We start from the raw sequence: 15,974 nt of genomic DNA, 5'->3' as shown, positions 1-15,974 counted from the left end.
CATTAGGGTCTTAGTGTCTGTTTGTAATAAGGTTTTTTTTTTTTTTTTTTTTGAATTCCCTTTCCTTAACTTTCTTTTAGGCCCTTAAGGTTATGTATGTATGTATGAATGTGAGCTAGAATACTTTTTGGTCATCTCACATTCTCAGTGAAGCTTTCTAGGCCTTCCCTCCTCTATTTCCCCCCCTTCCTGTTGGCAGAGGTCTGGAGAGGCTCATGAGCCACATCTTTTCCCTAGGTTGCATGCTGCAAGGTGGCAATTCTGCCCAGCATTTGGCGGCTGCAGACATGTTCGGAGCATTAAGGTCCCTTTCTTTCATGGACAATGCCCTGAGAATCCCTTGTTAGGATGAGACCTTGATATAAAAATGACATGAATATGATGTGATATAAACAAAGACAAGATGCAGCTGGTGTAGAGTTTTATTGGCTACAAAACAGATATGTAGTGATGGCAATCTGAAGATTGTAGTAGGAAAGTAGAGCTTTAAAAAGCTCACGAACTCATACTTTGATTCAAAAATTGCAGCAATATATTAAGATCATTATGGAATGTCTGGTGAGATTGTTACAGAAAAAAAAAATAAGTTTCTGAGTTTGATAACTCCAAGGATACATCTTAGGACTCACCCATTTGTGTCTGGGCAAGGATTTCCATTGGAGAAAAGTAGTTCTTACAATAGGCAGAAACTTTTATTGGCCTTATGCACACTTTTGGATCTCATTCACTTGAGAAAGAATTATTCTTCCATTGACACTCTCCTGTGTGATGGCCTTGATCTTTGGAGCTGAGGGAAAAAGCAATGAAGAGGTCACTGCCATGCTTCTCCCACCATCTGAAATACTCATTTTTAGTTCCCTGCACTCAGTACCTGAAGCCCCTCTGTCCCTTCCAAAATGATCACTTGGCAATATGGCAGGCTCTGCTGGAGTGAAGAGATCTCCCCAAGGAAGGTTTTTCCTCCCACCCTCCAGGAAACGAGGGTGTGTGAATAGTGTCATCTTCTAGAGGCCAAGATCTGATTCCTAGGCTTGCCTGATACAGAATCAAGGCTCTGACTACATGTACTTGAGGAGGACTTCCTGCTTATGCAGGCTTTATTGCGCTTGTACCACAGATTCTGTGAGCTAACAGAGCACTCAACGCTATTCTGGGCACCTCATTTAAAGATCTAGAAAGCACGTAGAATGTGTGAGAAGCCAGGGATGTTTATTATGGTCACTGTTTTCAAAATTATGGTTTATTTGAATATGTGTTTTGTCGACACACCAGGACACTGATTCAGACCAAAGGGAAGACTTGACATTAAGAGAGATATAGGGAGAACTTTGTTAAAATCAAACCTCTCCCACAGTAGATTGGGCCATTCCTTCAAGTAATGGGTTCCCCATTCCTGGACATGCATAAGGAGAGGTTGCAGGACCATTTGTCCATATCTCACAGAGGGGAGCAGTTAGACCAGCTGTCTGTGATGGTGCCTGGAACCCTGATTCTCTGAATCTCTAATGCCTTACAACACTTTTACCACAAACTAATCAGAAAAGTGCCACTTGTCCCAGACTGTGGTTTCTTAGAACTTTTCCATGAGATGTTAAAGAAAATCTGAGAAAGTAGGGATCCCAGGTCAAAGACATTTGGTGACACTGAGTTAAACAAAATAAAACTTTTGATGTTTCTATCTCTTTCCTGTTCCTTTTCTTCCTCACAGCAGTGCCTGGTCCGTCTTTAACTTACTGAAATGCATGACTGTTCATGAAGAGGATAGTGGGACCTAGTATTTCAACCATTTCTGGCCATGGGACACATCTTTCCGTAATACACAATTAAAGTCTTATGGAACACTAATGTTCAACAGAATGTAGTTTAGGAAATTATGTGAAATCGTTTTCTTGTAATCTCCTAGGAGTTTAGTAAACTCCATAACTTAACAGAGATCTAATAGTATGAATGATCATTGCTATCTACTCTACTGCTGGCAGAGAACTTGCATATATATTATTAAAGACAATACTGAGAGCTCACTTTCTTCTTTTTTATCTAATTTAAGTTAATTCAAAATTCCTGGCCATCTGGGAGTAAAATAAAAATCGAACACAGGGTATTTGTACACTAAGTACACTAAGTACATTTAGTACACTAAGGATTATGAGTACTATAGAATGAATAAACATGTTGATTCATTTTTAAAAAGTAGATTCAAACAATGAAAAATTTTTTTTTACCTTTCACACTTGACTTTGATTCCTCCTCCTTTGTCCTATAAAAATGATAAGAGTTACAGCTCATTCTAGTGTTAGTGACAATCATAAAAACTCCTTAAGGTGAACTAACTTCCTGCCTGCTTGTAAATTCACAGCTCTTTAATAAGGATAATTGAGCTCTGTAGTCTCAAGGTCATGAGTTCATGGGAAACCCTTCCTGGATCCAGAAGGAAATGAGTACTGCCTCCCACTGACCCTGGGGTCAAGGGAAGTCTACCAAACCACCTCCATTATTTCAGCGGGCTGCAGGGTTTGCCTCCACTGGGATCCTTTCTGGGATCTGGGTTTGGAGCCTGGAACCCCCGGGCTTTTCAGACTGTTCAGGGTTTGGTCTGATAGTCTCTTATTTATGTATTTTTAGTTATTTTATTTTATTTTTTTAAAGTTTATTTATTTAAGCAATCTCTACACCCAATGTGGGGCTTGAACTCATGACCCCGAGATTAAGAGCCACATGCTTGGCTGACTGAGCCAGCCAGGTGTCCCTATTTATGTATCTTTTAAAAAAGTTTCTAACCCTTTCTCTTGGGTCCTAGAATGTATGTGCCCCCTCCCCCCCCCCCTTTTTTTTCCTGGACAAGTTGGTCAGAAATTCCAGATTGAAGAATCTAGATTTCTCAATTTCTTAGGAATCTTTTCCTGCTGTCAGGCTAAAATATTCCCTTCTGTTGTGGTGGTGGTGGTGTTTTTTTGTTTTTGTTTTTTGGTTTTTTTTGAGCCAAAATTGTGTGCATTCCTAGTGGAAAACACTATAGCCAAGCCTTCCTAGTTGTTTCTTTCTAGAGATTTTAATATATTAATTTTAGCTATTGACCTCAAATCCTAGTGCCCTGGGAATAATAGCTGAGTAATTCATACTTGCTACTTAATAAAATACAACCTGATCTAAGTATCCAGCAGAAATTCAACATAAACCTCTCTTTCTCTGGAGTGATGATTGCTAACAGAACCCTGAGGTATAGGAATGCACCCACAAAAACTCGATGCTCTTTTCGTCCTCTTCCCCTGACAGTCTTTGCCTTACCCCTCACTCTCTCCCTCCAGGAGCTGGTGGTAGGTGGTGATTTCCTTCTCTAGGTGGGTCTTGATGCCCAGGAGGACCTTGTATTCATTGTGCTGATGCTCCAGGTCATGGCGTAGCTGCATCAGTTCGTCCTCGTAGTGGGAGATGATCCGTTGCATGTCCTGGAGCTGGCAGGAGTACCGAGACTGGGTTTCCGATAACATGTTCCCTAAAGCAGATTTCTGAAAGAGGAAATGATGTTTCTTCTATTAATTGACTGATGGCTTGATTGCTTCAATAATGTGGGCTTGTTGAGTAGTTAGAATATACCAACCACTCTGCTAGGTGTCTTGGTGGCTGCTGGAGTGCAAAGGTGGGCAGCTGGCTGACTCAGAGTTTTGGAGCTTGGGCAGTGAGGAGTGCACGAGAGCCAGGACTTTTGAAGCCCATTTTCTGGGCATTTCTTTGTGTCGGGGAGCTCTTGGCAACTTCATTACATTCCTGCAGTGTTTACTGTATATGCGACTCATTTGGGATTGGGCGTATGGTGCCTTGCCCCGATCTGTTCCTTACCTCCTCATGCTTACATTTTGTCTGTGGCCAGACTCCTGGGGGAAACAGTAACTGGACTGCTGTCTCTTTGTATCTTTAGAGAAGGGTCTCAAGTAGGAGTGCCAGATAAAATAGCACCTATTTCCATTTGAACTTCAGGCAAGCAACGAGTAATTTTTTAGTACAATATGTCCTAAAAATTGCCTCAATATTGCATGGGACATACTTATACAAAAAAAGCTTTGTTTTGTATCTGAAATTCAAATTTAACTGGATGACCTATATTTTAATTTGGTCAATCTGGCAACTGTAGTCCCAAGCAATGCTTGTTGATTATGACAGTGGTAACAAATTGTCATTATTGAGGAAATTCTAAAAGCTGCACAATGAAGTTGCTGCACTAGGATACAGCTAGGATACAGAGAGCTGAGTTCAAGTCCCTGTTCTTTGGATTTCCCACCTGCTTTTCTGGAGCGCATAATTTTAATCCTCATGAGAAACTCGTGACTGTGCTGGATACTCTCACTTGATGATGGCTGCTAACTTGCAGGGGGCACTTAATGTTGCCTGGCCTGTGCTCATCACTCTCCTGTTCTCCGAAAGAGCTACTGCATTCCTTCTCCTCTGTCCTCCTCAGATCCCCTCCTCACTCTCCTTTCTCTCAGCCCGTGGCCTTGCTTCCTGTGTTATGGAGGAAATGAAAGCCGTCGGAAGAGGATTCCCACAAGCTCCCACTATTACTTCCACATACGTGAACCTGTGTTCTTGTTTCCCTCCTGTTACTGTGCATGAGCTGTCTGTGCTCCAGTCATTTTAGCAACTGCCCGCCTTCTTGCCTCATTAATATTTTCCTCTCTACCAGATTCTTCCCATCGGCTTTCAAATAGAATAATTTCTCCCACTTTAAAATTTTTCTCTCTTGAATCCATATCTACCCTCAGTTGTCATCCACTTTCTCTGCTCTCCTTCACCTACAGCAAAGCTCCTCAAAGAGTTGTCCGTACCCGCTGTTCCAAATTCCTCTGGACCTCCTTCGAAGGGGTCAAGGCTACACAGTCTGACTCCATCATTACCCCAAGGGCCTCCCCTTCCCTTCCCTCTTCTTCTCACCTTTCTTCTTCTCTTTGTTCGCTCACCACAGACACACTGGCTTCCCTGCTGTTCCTCCAACCCATCCAACACACCTGTGCCCCATGGCTTTTGCCTTTGTTTTTCCCTCCACCTGGAGCCCCCTCTCCATGGCCACATAATACACCTCTTTACCACTTCCAGGGTTTTGCTCAACTGTCACCTTAACAGTAAAACCTCTCCTGACCCCCTTGTTTAAAACGGCAGCTCCGCATTCCAGAATGCCTGACCTCCCCACTCCGTGCTTCATTTCTTGGTAACCCATTTCTCCGTCTCACATATTATATACTTTGATGATCTGTCATCCACACTAAAATGTCAACTCCCTTATTATAAAGTCCTTAGTACTTAGAATAATGTCAGATAGTAGAATGCATGAAAATGAATGTGAACGTCTTGCTGACCTCACAGGGTTGTTGAGAAATACTGCATGTCCAAATGTTTTGAAAACCGTAAAACACTATAATTATTTCTGTGCTCATTATTATCATCTTGACAGTGTACATTTTAAATGTCTGTTCACCATCGCTTATTCCTAAAACATAACAGTAATTTACCATGTGTACCTGCCAACAGAATGAACCAATTATTTCTCCTCAAGATCAAGGGCAGAGTAGCACTTGGAAATGATATTGATGAATGATTAGAAGATTCAGATAGGCTACAAAGGGAATCAAATGACAGATTTCATTTAATGAATTTTGAGTGCTGGTGACACTCACACAAAGCATTTTACTAAAAACCATGAAAATAATAGAAATGGCATATATATAAGAATTTATAGTTTACTGGGTGATAAGACATCTACATGATGGACACAGCAGTACTTTGGTGTCAGCCGGGCCTGGATTTGCCACCAATTCATGTTGACACCAGAATTTCTTTGTACTGGGGCTTAAGGGGGCAGCCTGGTTGTAAGTGGGGAGAGCACTGGTAGAGATTATGAGGGCCTACCAGACCCTCACACCTCTCTCCAAGCACCAGGTGGCTTCACCACCGGCCACGTACTATCTGTGTGACCTTGGCCAATTTACTTAACGGTCTGGAGCTTTGGTTTCCTCATCTCTAAAGTGAGAACATGAAGACCTACCTGGAAAGTTTAACATGAGGATTAACAGCAGTTAACATAAGGAACCCCCTGGCATACAATGTGGCACAATGTGGACACCTCAATAAATGGTAGCACTTCCTATCTTTCTCACCATGAACAATTTGGATGGAAAGTGGGAACTCCCAAGGGAGTTGGGGAGAGGAGCCCAGGAGACAGGTCAAGAGAGGCTTTGTGGGGGACGTGGTACCTGACCCTAGCTCAGACTCACCCTGTTGCGCTGTGCCTGCAGGTCAATCTCCAGGGCCTGGAAAGTTCGCTTCAGCTCATGGATGTCACTTTGACTGCTCGGAACAGCTGCTGGACTGGCCACCTCCTGGGCCATGGTGGCTGACTAGGAGACCAAGCAAAGGACAGAAGCATTGGCATTTGGGACCACATGGAAATGGAACTTTTGGGGAGTCTGAGCTCCTTTCCTTTACCTGTTCTTTATACCAAGCGTCCAAGTCTTGATGCTTCTTCTTTATTATAAACTCATATTCCTGTCTCATATCCTCCAGAACCTTAATCAGATCTTCTCCTGGAGTTGTATCCACCTTCACACTGACCTTGAAGTCATTTGGTACATGATGTTCCTCCATTTCCTGTTTAATAACAGAGAAAGAAAATGAATTGGCTGTGATAATCAGAAGGCCAGAGGTGTGTTGATTGGTAGCAGTTAACAGATCTTTTAAAAATTCAGCTTTTGTGGTTGTTGTTCTTTTACTGGTGTGGTTTGGTTTCTCAGTTATTATTTGTTGATGGCAAAACATTGTATGTTTTTTTTTCTATTATAACTTTATAAAATAAAAAATAGCACTAGATAGGTAATCAAATGGCCTCTGTGATTACTGACTTAATCCCTGGTTGAAAATGTTTCACAAAGAATTATGCTTCCATAGCATGTAAAGTACTCTTCAGCACATGTTCATGGGTGAAGTGATGGCACAATTCAACAGTTAAACATTTTAGGTTAGAGGCTAAAGCTTTAGGGAAGCAGTTCAGCAACCCAAAGCCAAAAGGTATAAAGACTTTTTAATATCTTGTCAATGCATTATGACTCTGTAGGCCGGACACCCATAGAATATCATGAAAATCAAAAGGGGCGCCTGGGTGGCTCAGTTGGTTAAGCATCTGCCTTTGGCTCAGGTCGTGATCCTAGGCTCCTGGGATTGAGCCCCACGTTGGGCTCCCTGCTCAGCAGGGAGCCTACTTCTCCTTCTCCTTCCCACTCATGCTTTCTCTCACTATCTCTGTCACTATCCCTGTCTCTCTCTCTCTCAAATAAAAAAAGCTTTAAAAAAAAAAAGAAAATCAAGAAACCGTAGGAAAAGTTTAATTAACAATCATTGTCTAACCAACTGTTCAGAATTGAGGCTTTTTGATGTTCATAAGCAATTTTGTTTGCCTAAAACGGGGATTGCTTTTCTCTTATTGCATCAGAGTCTCAGGGACTTTAGATGGATGGTAACTTTTTCCTTTCCTTTTTTTTTTTTAAGATTTTATTTATTTATTTGACAGAGAGAGAGATAGCAAGAGCAGGAACACAAGCAGGGGGAGTGGGAGAGGGAGAAGCAGGCTTCCTGCCAAGCAGGGAGCCTGACGCTGGGATCATGACCTGAGCCGAAGGCAGACGCTTAACGACTGAGCCACCCAGGGGCCCCTGGATGGTAACTTTTTCAAAGTCAGTTAAATGCTTATGGAAATTAAGATTCTTCATTTTTGCCACTAGTTTTATTTACCTTGGTTAGTGGCAAATTCTCTTTATTCTACTGTCCCCCAATTTGCTGCACATTGGGCCAATGAAGGAAGTTCAATCTCATGCATTTATTCTTACAGTATCATATTAACAAACAAGTCTAGGTAAACATTGTATATTAGCAAAATTGTTGACGGATTCATCATTAATTGTGATTATATTTTGGCTGTTGGATTTGACACTGAATAGATAACCTTGAAGCTGGAAAAATTAGATGTTTATATGGTTCCTTATAATTACTTAGGTTGAAGGACACTAAGGACTGGCATTCAGATAATGGTTTCTTCTGGGCTATTGAATCATCTGAATGTGCAGATTAAGAGCTGTGCTGGTTACCAGGAGCTCCTGGGGAGTCCTACCTGCTCATGTCGCTTTTTCATGAGGATGAGCTCTTTCCTCATCCCTTCAACCTCCTGTTCCAGATCTGTTGTGACAATGGTCAGATCATCCAAGGTCTTTCGGAGACCTTCAACTTCAATTTCCAGATCTTTCTTGAAGGAGTGTTCATTTTCATACCTTTTGTTGGAAGGAAGAGAAGAATACACCTGTTGTGTGAAGGCTATGGCCTTGTAAGGATTCACCTTAGTTTAGAGGTGAATCTCTTACTTTTTAGGTTTAGTAGGAGCAAATGAATACATGCATCCCTCATATGTCTGTTTCACGCAGGTTTTTCTGATGGTGACTCAATGTTGTTGTTGTTTTTTTAAATAGAGAGGACTGTTTACTAATAAACAGTCATATGCACATTGCTTAGACTTAGTAACTGTTAACATTTTGCTTCATCTATACTCTATTTTGTATTTTAAACTATAGACATTATGACATTTCACCCCTAAATACTTAGGAATAATACATCATTTAAAAACAAGAATTTTTGTTAAGAATGAAGCAAAATGGGGACACCTGGGTGGCTCAGTTGGTTAAGCGTCTGACTCTTGGTTTTGGCTTGGGTCATGATCTCAGGGTCGTGAGATTGAGCCCCAAGTTGAGCTCCATGCTCAGTGCAGAGTCTGCTTGGGGTTCTCACTTTCCCTCTCCCTCTGCACTTCCCTGCTGCATGCTCTCTTTCTCTCTCAAATAAATAAATAAATCTTAAAAAAAGAATGAAGCAAAATGTTAACAGCTGTTAAATCTAAGTGATGGGCATACTCTTAACTATGGAGAACAAACTGATGGTTACCTGAGGGGAGATGAGTAGGGGGGTGGGGGAAACAGGTGATGGGGATTAAGGAGTGCATTTGTGGTGATGAGCACTGGGTGATGTATGGAAGTGTTGAATCACTATATTGTACACCTGAAAGGAATATGACACACTGTATGTTAACTATACTGGAATTAAAATAAAATAAGAAAGAAATAAAAACAGGAGTTTTCTAAATAAGCATAATAACATTATCACACCTACAGAGCTAGTAATAACTCTTTAATATCATCTAATTCTTGGTTCATATTCAAATTTCCCCATGCTACAAGGTGTATTTTATATCTAGTTTGTTTAAAGTAAGGTCCAGTCAAGTATTTGTTCATATTATGCTTTTTGATTATATTTTGTAAAGGTATTACATGTGGCTAATGTTGAAATAAGTTTTCCTTTAGCAAAACAAAAACAAGAGGAACCTCTAAAACAAACAAAAACAGCAAATGAAAACTCCCAACAATAGGGTGAAGAAGCAACTTACTTGAGGCCAAAGTCATCCACCGCCATCCTAGCATTGTCAATGAGAAGAATGATTTGAGCATTGGTCATCTTGCCGTCCATGATCTGTAAAACACACATCAAGAGTCATTTAAGTCAGACACACTCCCATGGGAGAGCTGCATTTCCGAAAACTGTATCTTCTGGGTATATGACTTGTTAGCATAGATGACTTCTTTTCTGGCAGTGGAACAACAAATAATCAAATCAATAAATACTGAGCACTTACTAGGTACAAAGCATCAGAATGATTTTTAAAGTAAGAACATGGTCTGCAGCCACTTCACTGTCTTTGTTCACACTGAGTTTGACAGGCTAGGATTGGTGACGTTGCTGAAAGAATGACATCGGAAGGGGAAGGAGAATCATCGTTCAAAGTGCCTTCTGGCTTTCTAGTGCTGCGAACATAGCTTAGTGTTTTGTTTTAGTTCATCCACATCTGATGATGTTACAAGAGTTTTAAGTTCTAATCCTTTTTTCATTGTGACTATTAGTTTGGCTCCCTTAGGGCTCAGTAGTTATTTTCGATGAACATAATTCTTCCTTGTGGTAGCATTCATATTTCTGATCAGTGATACTGAGCAAAGTATCAAAATCTCACTGATACTAGTTTGTCAAACTGATTTTAAATGAATTTTATAAGAGTCATCACATACCATAATTATTTTTTGTCCAAAGTGACTATAACCATTCACATAACTTGTAGGTATGTGTACATGTTTGTAAATTATTTCATGATGAGAATGCCCTAATTGTAGCTATTGAAATATTAACTGAAGTAACTTTTTGGCAGCTTAATAAACTTTAACTGTGGTAAAGCCTCTGGTTAAGACTTTTACTAGACGTTTATATATTTTTAACCTTAAAATGAAAAATATTGTTGAAAGTTTCTACTTGAGCAATTGTATTTACGTATATGATTTGTAAATTCTTCTAGGTAGTTATAACCAGAGTAGTGCACATTTGATATACGTCACTGTCTTCAGGAAAATTGGGTGGAAGGTGCCTCAACATCAAAAGTATACTACTACTTACTTTTGTGCCAAGTCATGCTGAACTAGGAACTGGAGATTTTCTTTTTTAGTTCCTGTTACTGACAATTGGCATGAACTTGGGCCAGTCACCCTGTTTCCTGGGTTTCGATTTCATCATCTGTTAAATAAGGAGTTTGTAGTAGAAACTACTAGAGATCCTAGCTCTAAACTTCGTGATTTAGTTGGAGGCAGAGAATCCTGTGACATTCCCATCGTATTTGAACAGATAATTCCTTTATTTAGAAAGGATTTACTTAGGACAAAGTTATACCTTAATACAAAGGCACCTTTTAAAGATCTGCTCCTATTCAAAGCTTCACTGATTACTTGGAATTTGGTATCATGAATGCACAATAGAAGAATTCAGAGGTGGTAATAACACTGGGTCTGGAACTCCTTAAAGGGCAGAGCCTGGGGTCTTGCTATTGCACCTACTAGCTGAGTGAGCTTATTGAGTCTCAGTTTCTTCATCCATAAAATGGCAATAGTAATAGTAATAGTAGCCACTTCATCAGAGAGTTACGAGAATTAGATTAGAAGAGGTTAAACACAATAATGTTGTAACATACTTAGCATATTCTGGGCACACTGTAGACACTCTGAAAGATTCGTTGAAACTATATTAATCTAGAAAAATGTAAAGGTTTAATTTTCTTTTATAAAAGAACTTTTGAGAAGACATATAGATGGCCAAAAGACACATGAAAAGATGTTCATCACTCATCTTCAGGGAAATGCAAATGAAAATCACAATAAGGTAACACCTCACACCAGTCAGAACTGGCTAGTATCAAAAAGACAAGATATAATAAGTGTTGGAGAGGATATGGGGAAAAGGGAACCCTTGAACGTTCTTGGTGGGAATATAAATTGGTAAGCCACTGTGGAAAACAGTATGGAGGCACCTCAAAAAATTAGAAATAGAACTGCCATATGACCCAGTAATTCCACTTCTGGGTATTTACCTGAAGAAAAAAACCCACCAATTTGAAAAGATATATGCACCCCTATGTTCATTGCAGCATTATTTATAGGAGCCAAGATATGGAACCAACTTAAGTGTCCATCGATAGATGAATGGATACAGAAGATGTGCTATATATACATACAATGGAATCCTACAGAGCCATAAAAAGAATGAGATCCTACCATCTGCAATCACATGGATGGACCTAGAGGGTATATACTAGTTGAAATAAGTCAGACAGAAATATACCATAGAAATAAGAAACAAGTCAGAAAGACAAATAGTGTATGATTTCACTTATATGTGGAATCTAAAAAACAAAGGAAATGGACAAACAAACAGAAATGGACTCATAAATGCAGGGAACAAACTGGCGGTTGCCAGAGGAATAGGGGAGGGGAGTGGGTGAAATCGGTAAATGGGATTAAGAGATGCAAACTGCCAGTTATAAAATAAATGAGGCACGGGAATGAAAAGTACAGTATAGGGAATATATTAAAAAAAAAAGAAAAAAGAAAAAAGCCGGCACTATCATAATTAGAGCCAATGTCCGTCCCGGATAAATCCCAGGTCCTGTATGTTGAGATGCATCCTCAAACTTCTGCTGTTCATGGTGGGAGATAACCAGGCTGCTGCCCAACTCCTTTCTTCCCTTGGTGGATTCCAAAAGGTACTATGACTACTTCCTTTGCTCTAAAAAAGGATTCTGTAGGTATTTCCCTGTCTCCCCACTGTGGTGCTGCTTAGGGACTTTCATACCAATGCTTTTCCTTCCAGGCTCTACATTCCTTCTGTTATCTAAGCTCATCGGAAACGAAAAGTAGCTCCATCCATGAAAGCCTGGGAACCCTGTGCACCGAGGTATTGATTGACATCCAGAGAAACCAAACAGGATTCCCTCCATGGAATCAGAAAAATAAAAAATACAATCTGTGGGCTTATTTGGCTTTTCTGAGTTAAATTGGTAATTTATCTGTTGCAAAACCCACATCAAGAATCTGATTACCCCAATTAGCATTCTTCTCAGAGTTCATGAATGGTGAGTTCTGAAATGCACTTGATATAGAGCACATTTAAAAACCAAAATGGGGGCGCCTGGGTGGTTCAGTCATTGGGCGTCTGCCTTCGGGTCGGGTCATGATCCTAGGGTCCTGGGATCGAGCCCCGCATTGGGCTCCCTGCTCTGCGGGAAGCCTGCTTCTCCCTCTCCCTCTCCCCCTGCTTGTGTTCCCTCTCTTGCTATGTATCTCTCTGTCAAATAAATAAATAAATAAAATCTTTAAAAAATATAAAAACCAAAATGATTTCCCCTGTTCAGGCTTACTTGATGCGATATTATGATACAGCCACTCTTTCTGAGACATCCTTCACAGTAATGAATGGATGATGAGGAAGGGTTGAGAAATAATTTGTGAAGCCTAGGTTTTGCATTGTGTGTTGTAATTAATCACCTGGATTCTCCCCCAAGGCTCTGAGTTCATTCTTTTAAAAAACCCAAGTTGGTGTATTAGTATAATGTTGTTGCTCCAGGGTATGTAATCTTGTTCCAGGAAGAAGAAAATAGAATTTTTTTTATCATAAACCATAGTGCCAAAATATGGCACTATTGAGAGCCATTCTAAAATACGCATATCCTTATGACTAAGTCCAACTTGGTGTTTCAAAAGGATTGGATTAATTTTTGAACTCATTTTCTTACAGTTTTTTTGAGTAACATTTAAGATCCCTAAGATGGGAGTAGAAGAATGCTACTACTGATAGCATTTCATCAAGGCCTGGGAAGGGGTCAGCCCCTGGTTGTTGTGGGTTGTTGTATTCCTGGGCCTCTGTTTTCTTGCCTGTGAGTGGGGGAGGTCAGGACAGATAGAACAACCTCAACTTCAAAGAATTGTTTTCTTCAGACATAAAAAAATACAACTAAAATAAGTAATCCAGAAAAGAGTGGAATTCAAGCCTGAAGTTAATTTATAACGCAGAATTTAAAGTCAGAACCCAGAATCCCAGGCTTAGAGAATGGGCTTGGAGAGTGGGCAAGCCACCCCCTCCTTGGCATTGCCCCCATTCCACTTTTCTCAGTTCTGTTCCAGAGAATTTGGGCAACCACTCAGTCTCAGTCTCCTCATCTATAAAAGGGGGGTAAGAATACTTGCTTCACAAAATGAGATAATGTGTATGAAATGTGTGTCATATGATTAACATTGCAACTGTAATGCATTATTTCTACTAACAAGCAGTACGTTTTTGCAGGAGATAGGCTAGTGCGCACCATGCTGTATGGAAACTGTGAGGCCATTAGAAACAGATCTGGGTTAGAATCCTATGTCTGCCTCTTGCTGGTGGCTTTTGGTGGCTACTTCACTTCTCTGAGCTTCAGTCTCTCTACAGGGTCATTGTAAGAATTGAATCAGGTAACATCAAATGTTTCTATCAGTGCAGAAAGCTCTTGGATGGTACTGATTTGTGTATTAAAATATCCAACATGAAGGTTGGCATACAATAAGGGCTCAATAAATGTTTTCCTCCCCCTTCCCTCCTTCTCTCTGCTGTCAGTGAATTATATGACCATGTCTGACCTCATGTTTCTTTTGGGAGTTAGGTTCTCAGCTGTCTATTTGCAAAAATCTTCTATTCTCTCCATTCTAAAACAAAAGCAACTTTATTAATGAAAAAATATGATGAGGTTTGTTGAGTCACCTTGTTTTTTTTTTTTTGTAAAGACAACCATGTACTATATAGTTAGGGTAATTACACAGTCAGTTATTAGGTTGATTATTCAATAATTAGGGTTCATTATGAGGACAGATTTATATTATCTTGATTGGTCTTTCCTACATTCAAGCAAGGACGACTGAGGGTTGAGAAATCATACTGTATAAATACTGGAAACCCGTGATGCCCTTTCTAGGATGGGTAAAATCATGATCTTACAGGGAATTTTTTGGGACCGATTTACAGAAAAGGGAAGTTATATAGCTTTAAAAAATAATTTATGAGCTGACTGGATTCCCTCCACTTCTAACCAATGTTGTGTGATGTCCCAGAAGGTATAAGCTCAGCTTTTTGAAATGTTCAGTTGAAAATTTTTTGTGTGTTTTTAAAGAAGTCTCTATAACCCATTCTAACTCTAAGATTCCAAAAATTATGCTCATTTTATTTTATTCCAGCAATATGCCCTTTCAGAACTGGGAGCAGCAAGAACTCAGAACTTCTAGCAGCCCTCCAGAGGAAATATCCAGGAATGTCAGAATGATGTATCTGCTCTTGGAGTGACAGCCTTCAGGTATGATCTCCAAAACAGTGTAACCCAGCCTTTCTTTCTGTGGGTAATCAAACTGTGGCCAGGACTTTTGAGGTAGAGCAGAAATGATGTAATGAGAAAGTAAATGCTCTCTTGTGCCTCTTGTGACCTGAGCATGAGGGATGAATACTGGCCCTTATCATTACTGTAACATTCCTGGATCATAAGTGATATCGGACAGCAGATGGTTGCCTTACATTTTTTGGATTTTCCATATAATTTATGTATAGAGGACAAAATACACAAAACAGGCTTTCCCAAGTCCAAAAGGTGTAACAAGAAAATATCCTCAAATACCTTTGTTCAAAATTACTTTAAGCTCTTTTGCCATTTTCCTGGAAATTGTCTTTTGTACTGATTTCTCCTCCCATGGCTCTCTGGAAATGCAGCCCCCTCTTGAGTTCCAGGGACACCCATGATCTTACCTGCTCCTGTAGGTGGCTGATGTTTTCCTCATACTGGGTGTAATTTTGCTTACTGCCAGGATCTCTCTGCTCGTGCCACTTCAAGATGCGACTTTCGAGCTTCTCGTTGGCCTCCTCCAGGGCACGCACCTTGTCCAGGTAGGAAGCCAGGCGGTCGTTGAGGTTCTGCATCACCACCTTCCCACTTGCAGCTGGGAAGGAATTGCCTCTTCTAGATCCCCAAGGACCTCCAGGAGGCAGGCAGCTTGGTGAGCTGAAGGAAAGGGAGATGCGGACACCCCCGGCCCCCCCATGGATGCTGGGAGCCTGAGGGAAGCTCCCCAGCTGGTCCCAGCTGCCTCCCCTGCCACGGAGGGAGCCTGAGGGGGTCTGGCTAAAGTTGTGGCTGGAGTTCATGGTCCCATCTGTGTTTGGTGCAGGGCTGGGCTCTGCTCTGCTCCCTGGCACTGTAGAACTGAGCCGCCCCAGACTGCCCTGGATGGTTTTATGCCCTTCGCTGTGGGAGTTCCCTTCCCTGACAACTGTACCAACAAGATCGTATCATTGTGCAACAGGTGTTTCCTCTTGGTCAATCCCAAAGTGCCCCTGGGCCTTCACACACATTGTTGTTGTTTAGAGCCACATCAACATACCAGTTTGCTTCTCCCTTCTCGTTGTAACTGGGAGGTGTGGCCCACGACATGAGTGGGTATTAGTCTCAGGTGTCTTTCTAATCTTTCTGTGGAATTTTTCCTTTGACCATTTATCTGAAAAGGACCAGACTG

At 40.8% G+C, this 15,974-nt stretch overlaps 1 protein-coding gene across 2 annotated transcripts; it reads right to left on the bottom strand.

Annotated features, from left to right (window-relative positions):
- Window positions 1-402: 402 nt before the first annotated feature.
- On the bottom strand, window positions 403-15,663 carry KRT23 (keratin 23). 2 transcript variants are annotated; one of them, XM_032429027.1, is made up of 8 exons: window positions 15,211-15,663; window positions 9,470-9,552; window positions 8,150-8,306; window positions 6,475-6,636; window positions 6,264-6,386; window positions 3,286-3,506; window positions 2,223-2,257; window positions 403-787 (listed from the first exon to the last, which is right to left on the bottom strand). In XM_032429027.1, the coding sequence occupies exons 1-8, from the start codon at window positions 15,604-15,606 to the stop codon at window positions 702-704; spliced, it is 1,263 nt and encodes a 420-aa protein (XP_032284918.1). In that variant the 5' UTR covers window positions 15,607-15,663; the 3' UTR covers window positions 403-701. The 2 variants fall into 2 exon arrangements, with proteins under 2 accessions (XP_032284918.1, XP_032284917.1); XM_032429026.1 differs by having other exon boundaries at window positions 416-814; window positions 15,211-15,606.
- Window positions 15,664-15,974: the final 311 nt, after the last annotated feature.

Source organism: Phoca vitulina, unplaced genomic scaffold (assembly GCF_004348235.1).
Source record: "Phoca vitulina isolate PV1807 unplaced genomic scaffold, GSC_HSeal_1.0 scaffold40, whole genome shotgun sequence".
In the NCBI taxonomy this organism is placed as follows: Eukaryota; Metazoa; Chordata; class Mammalia; order Carnivora; family Phocidae; genus Phoca; species Phoca vitulina.
Note: the sequence above shows the minus strand (reverse complement) of the source record. Positions and strands in the feature narration are given on the sequence as shown.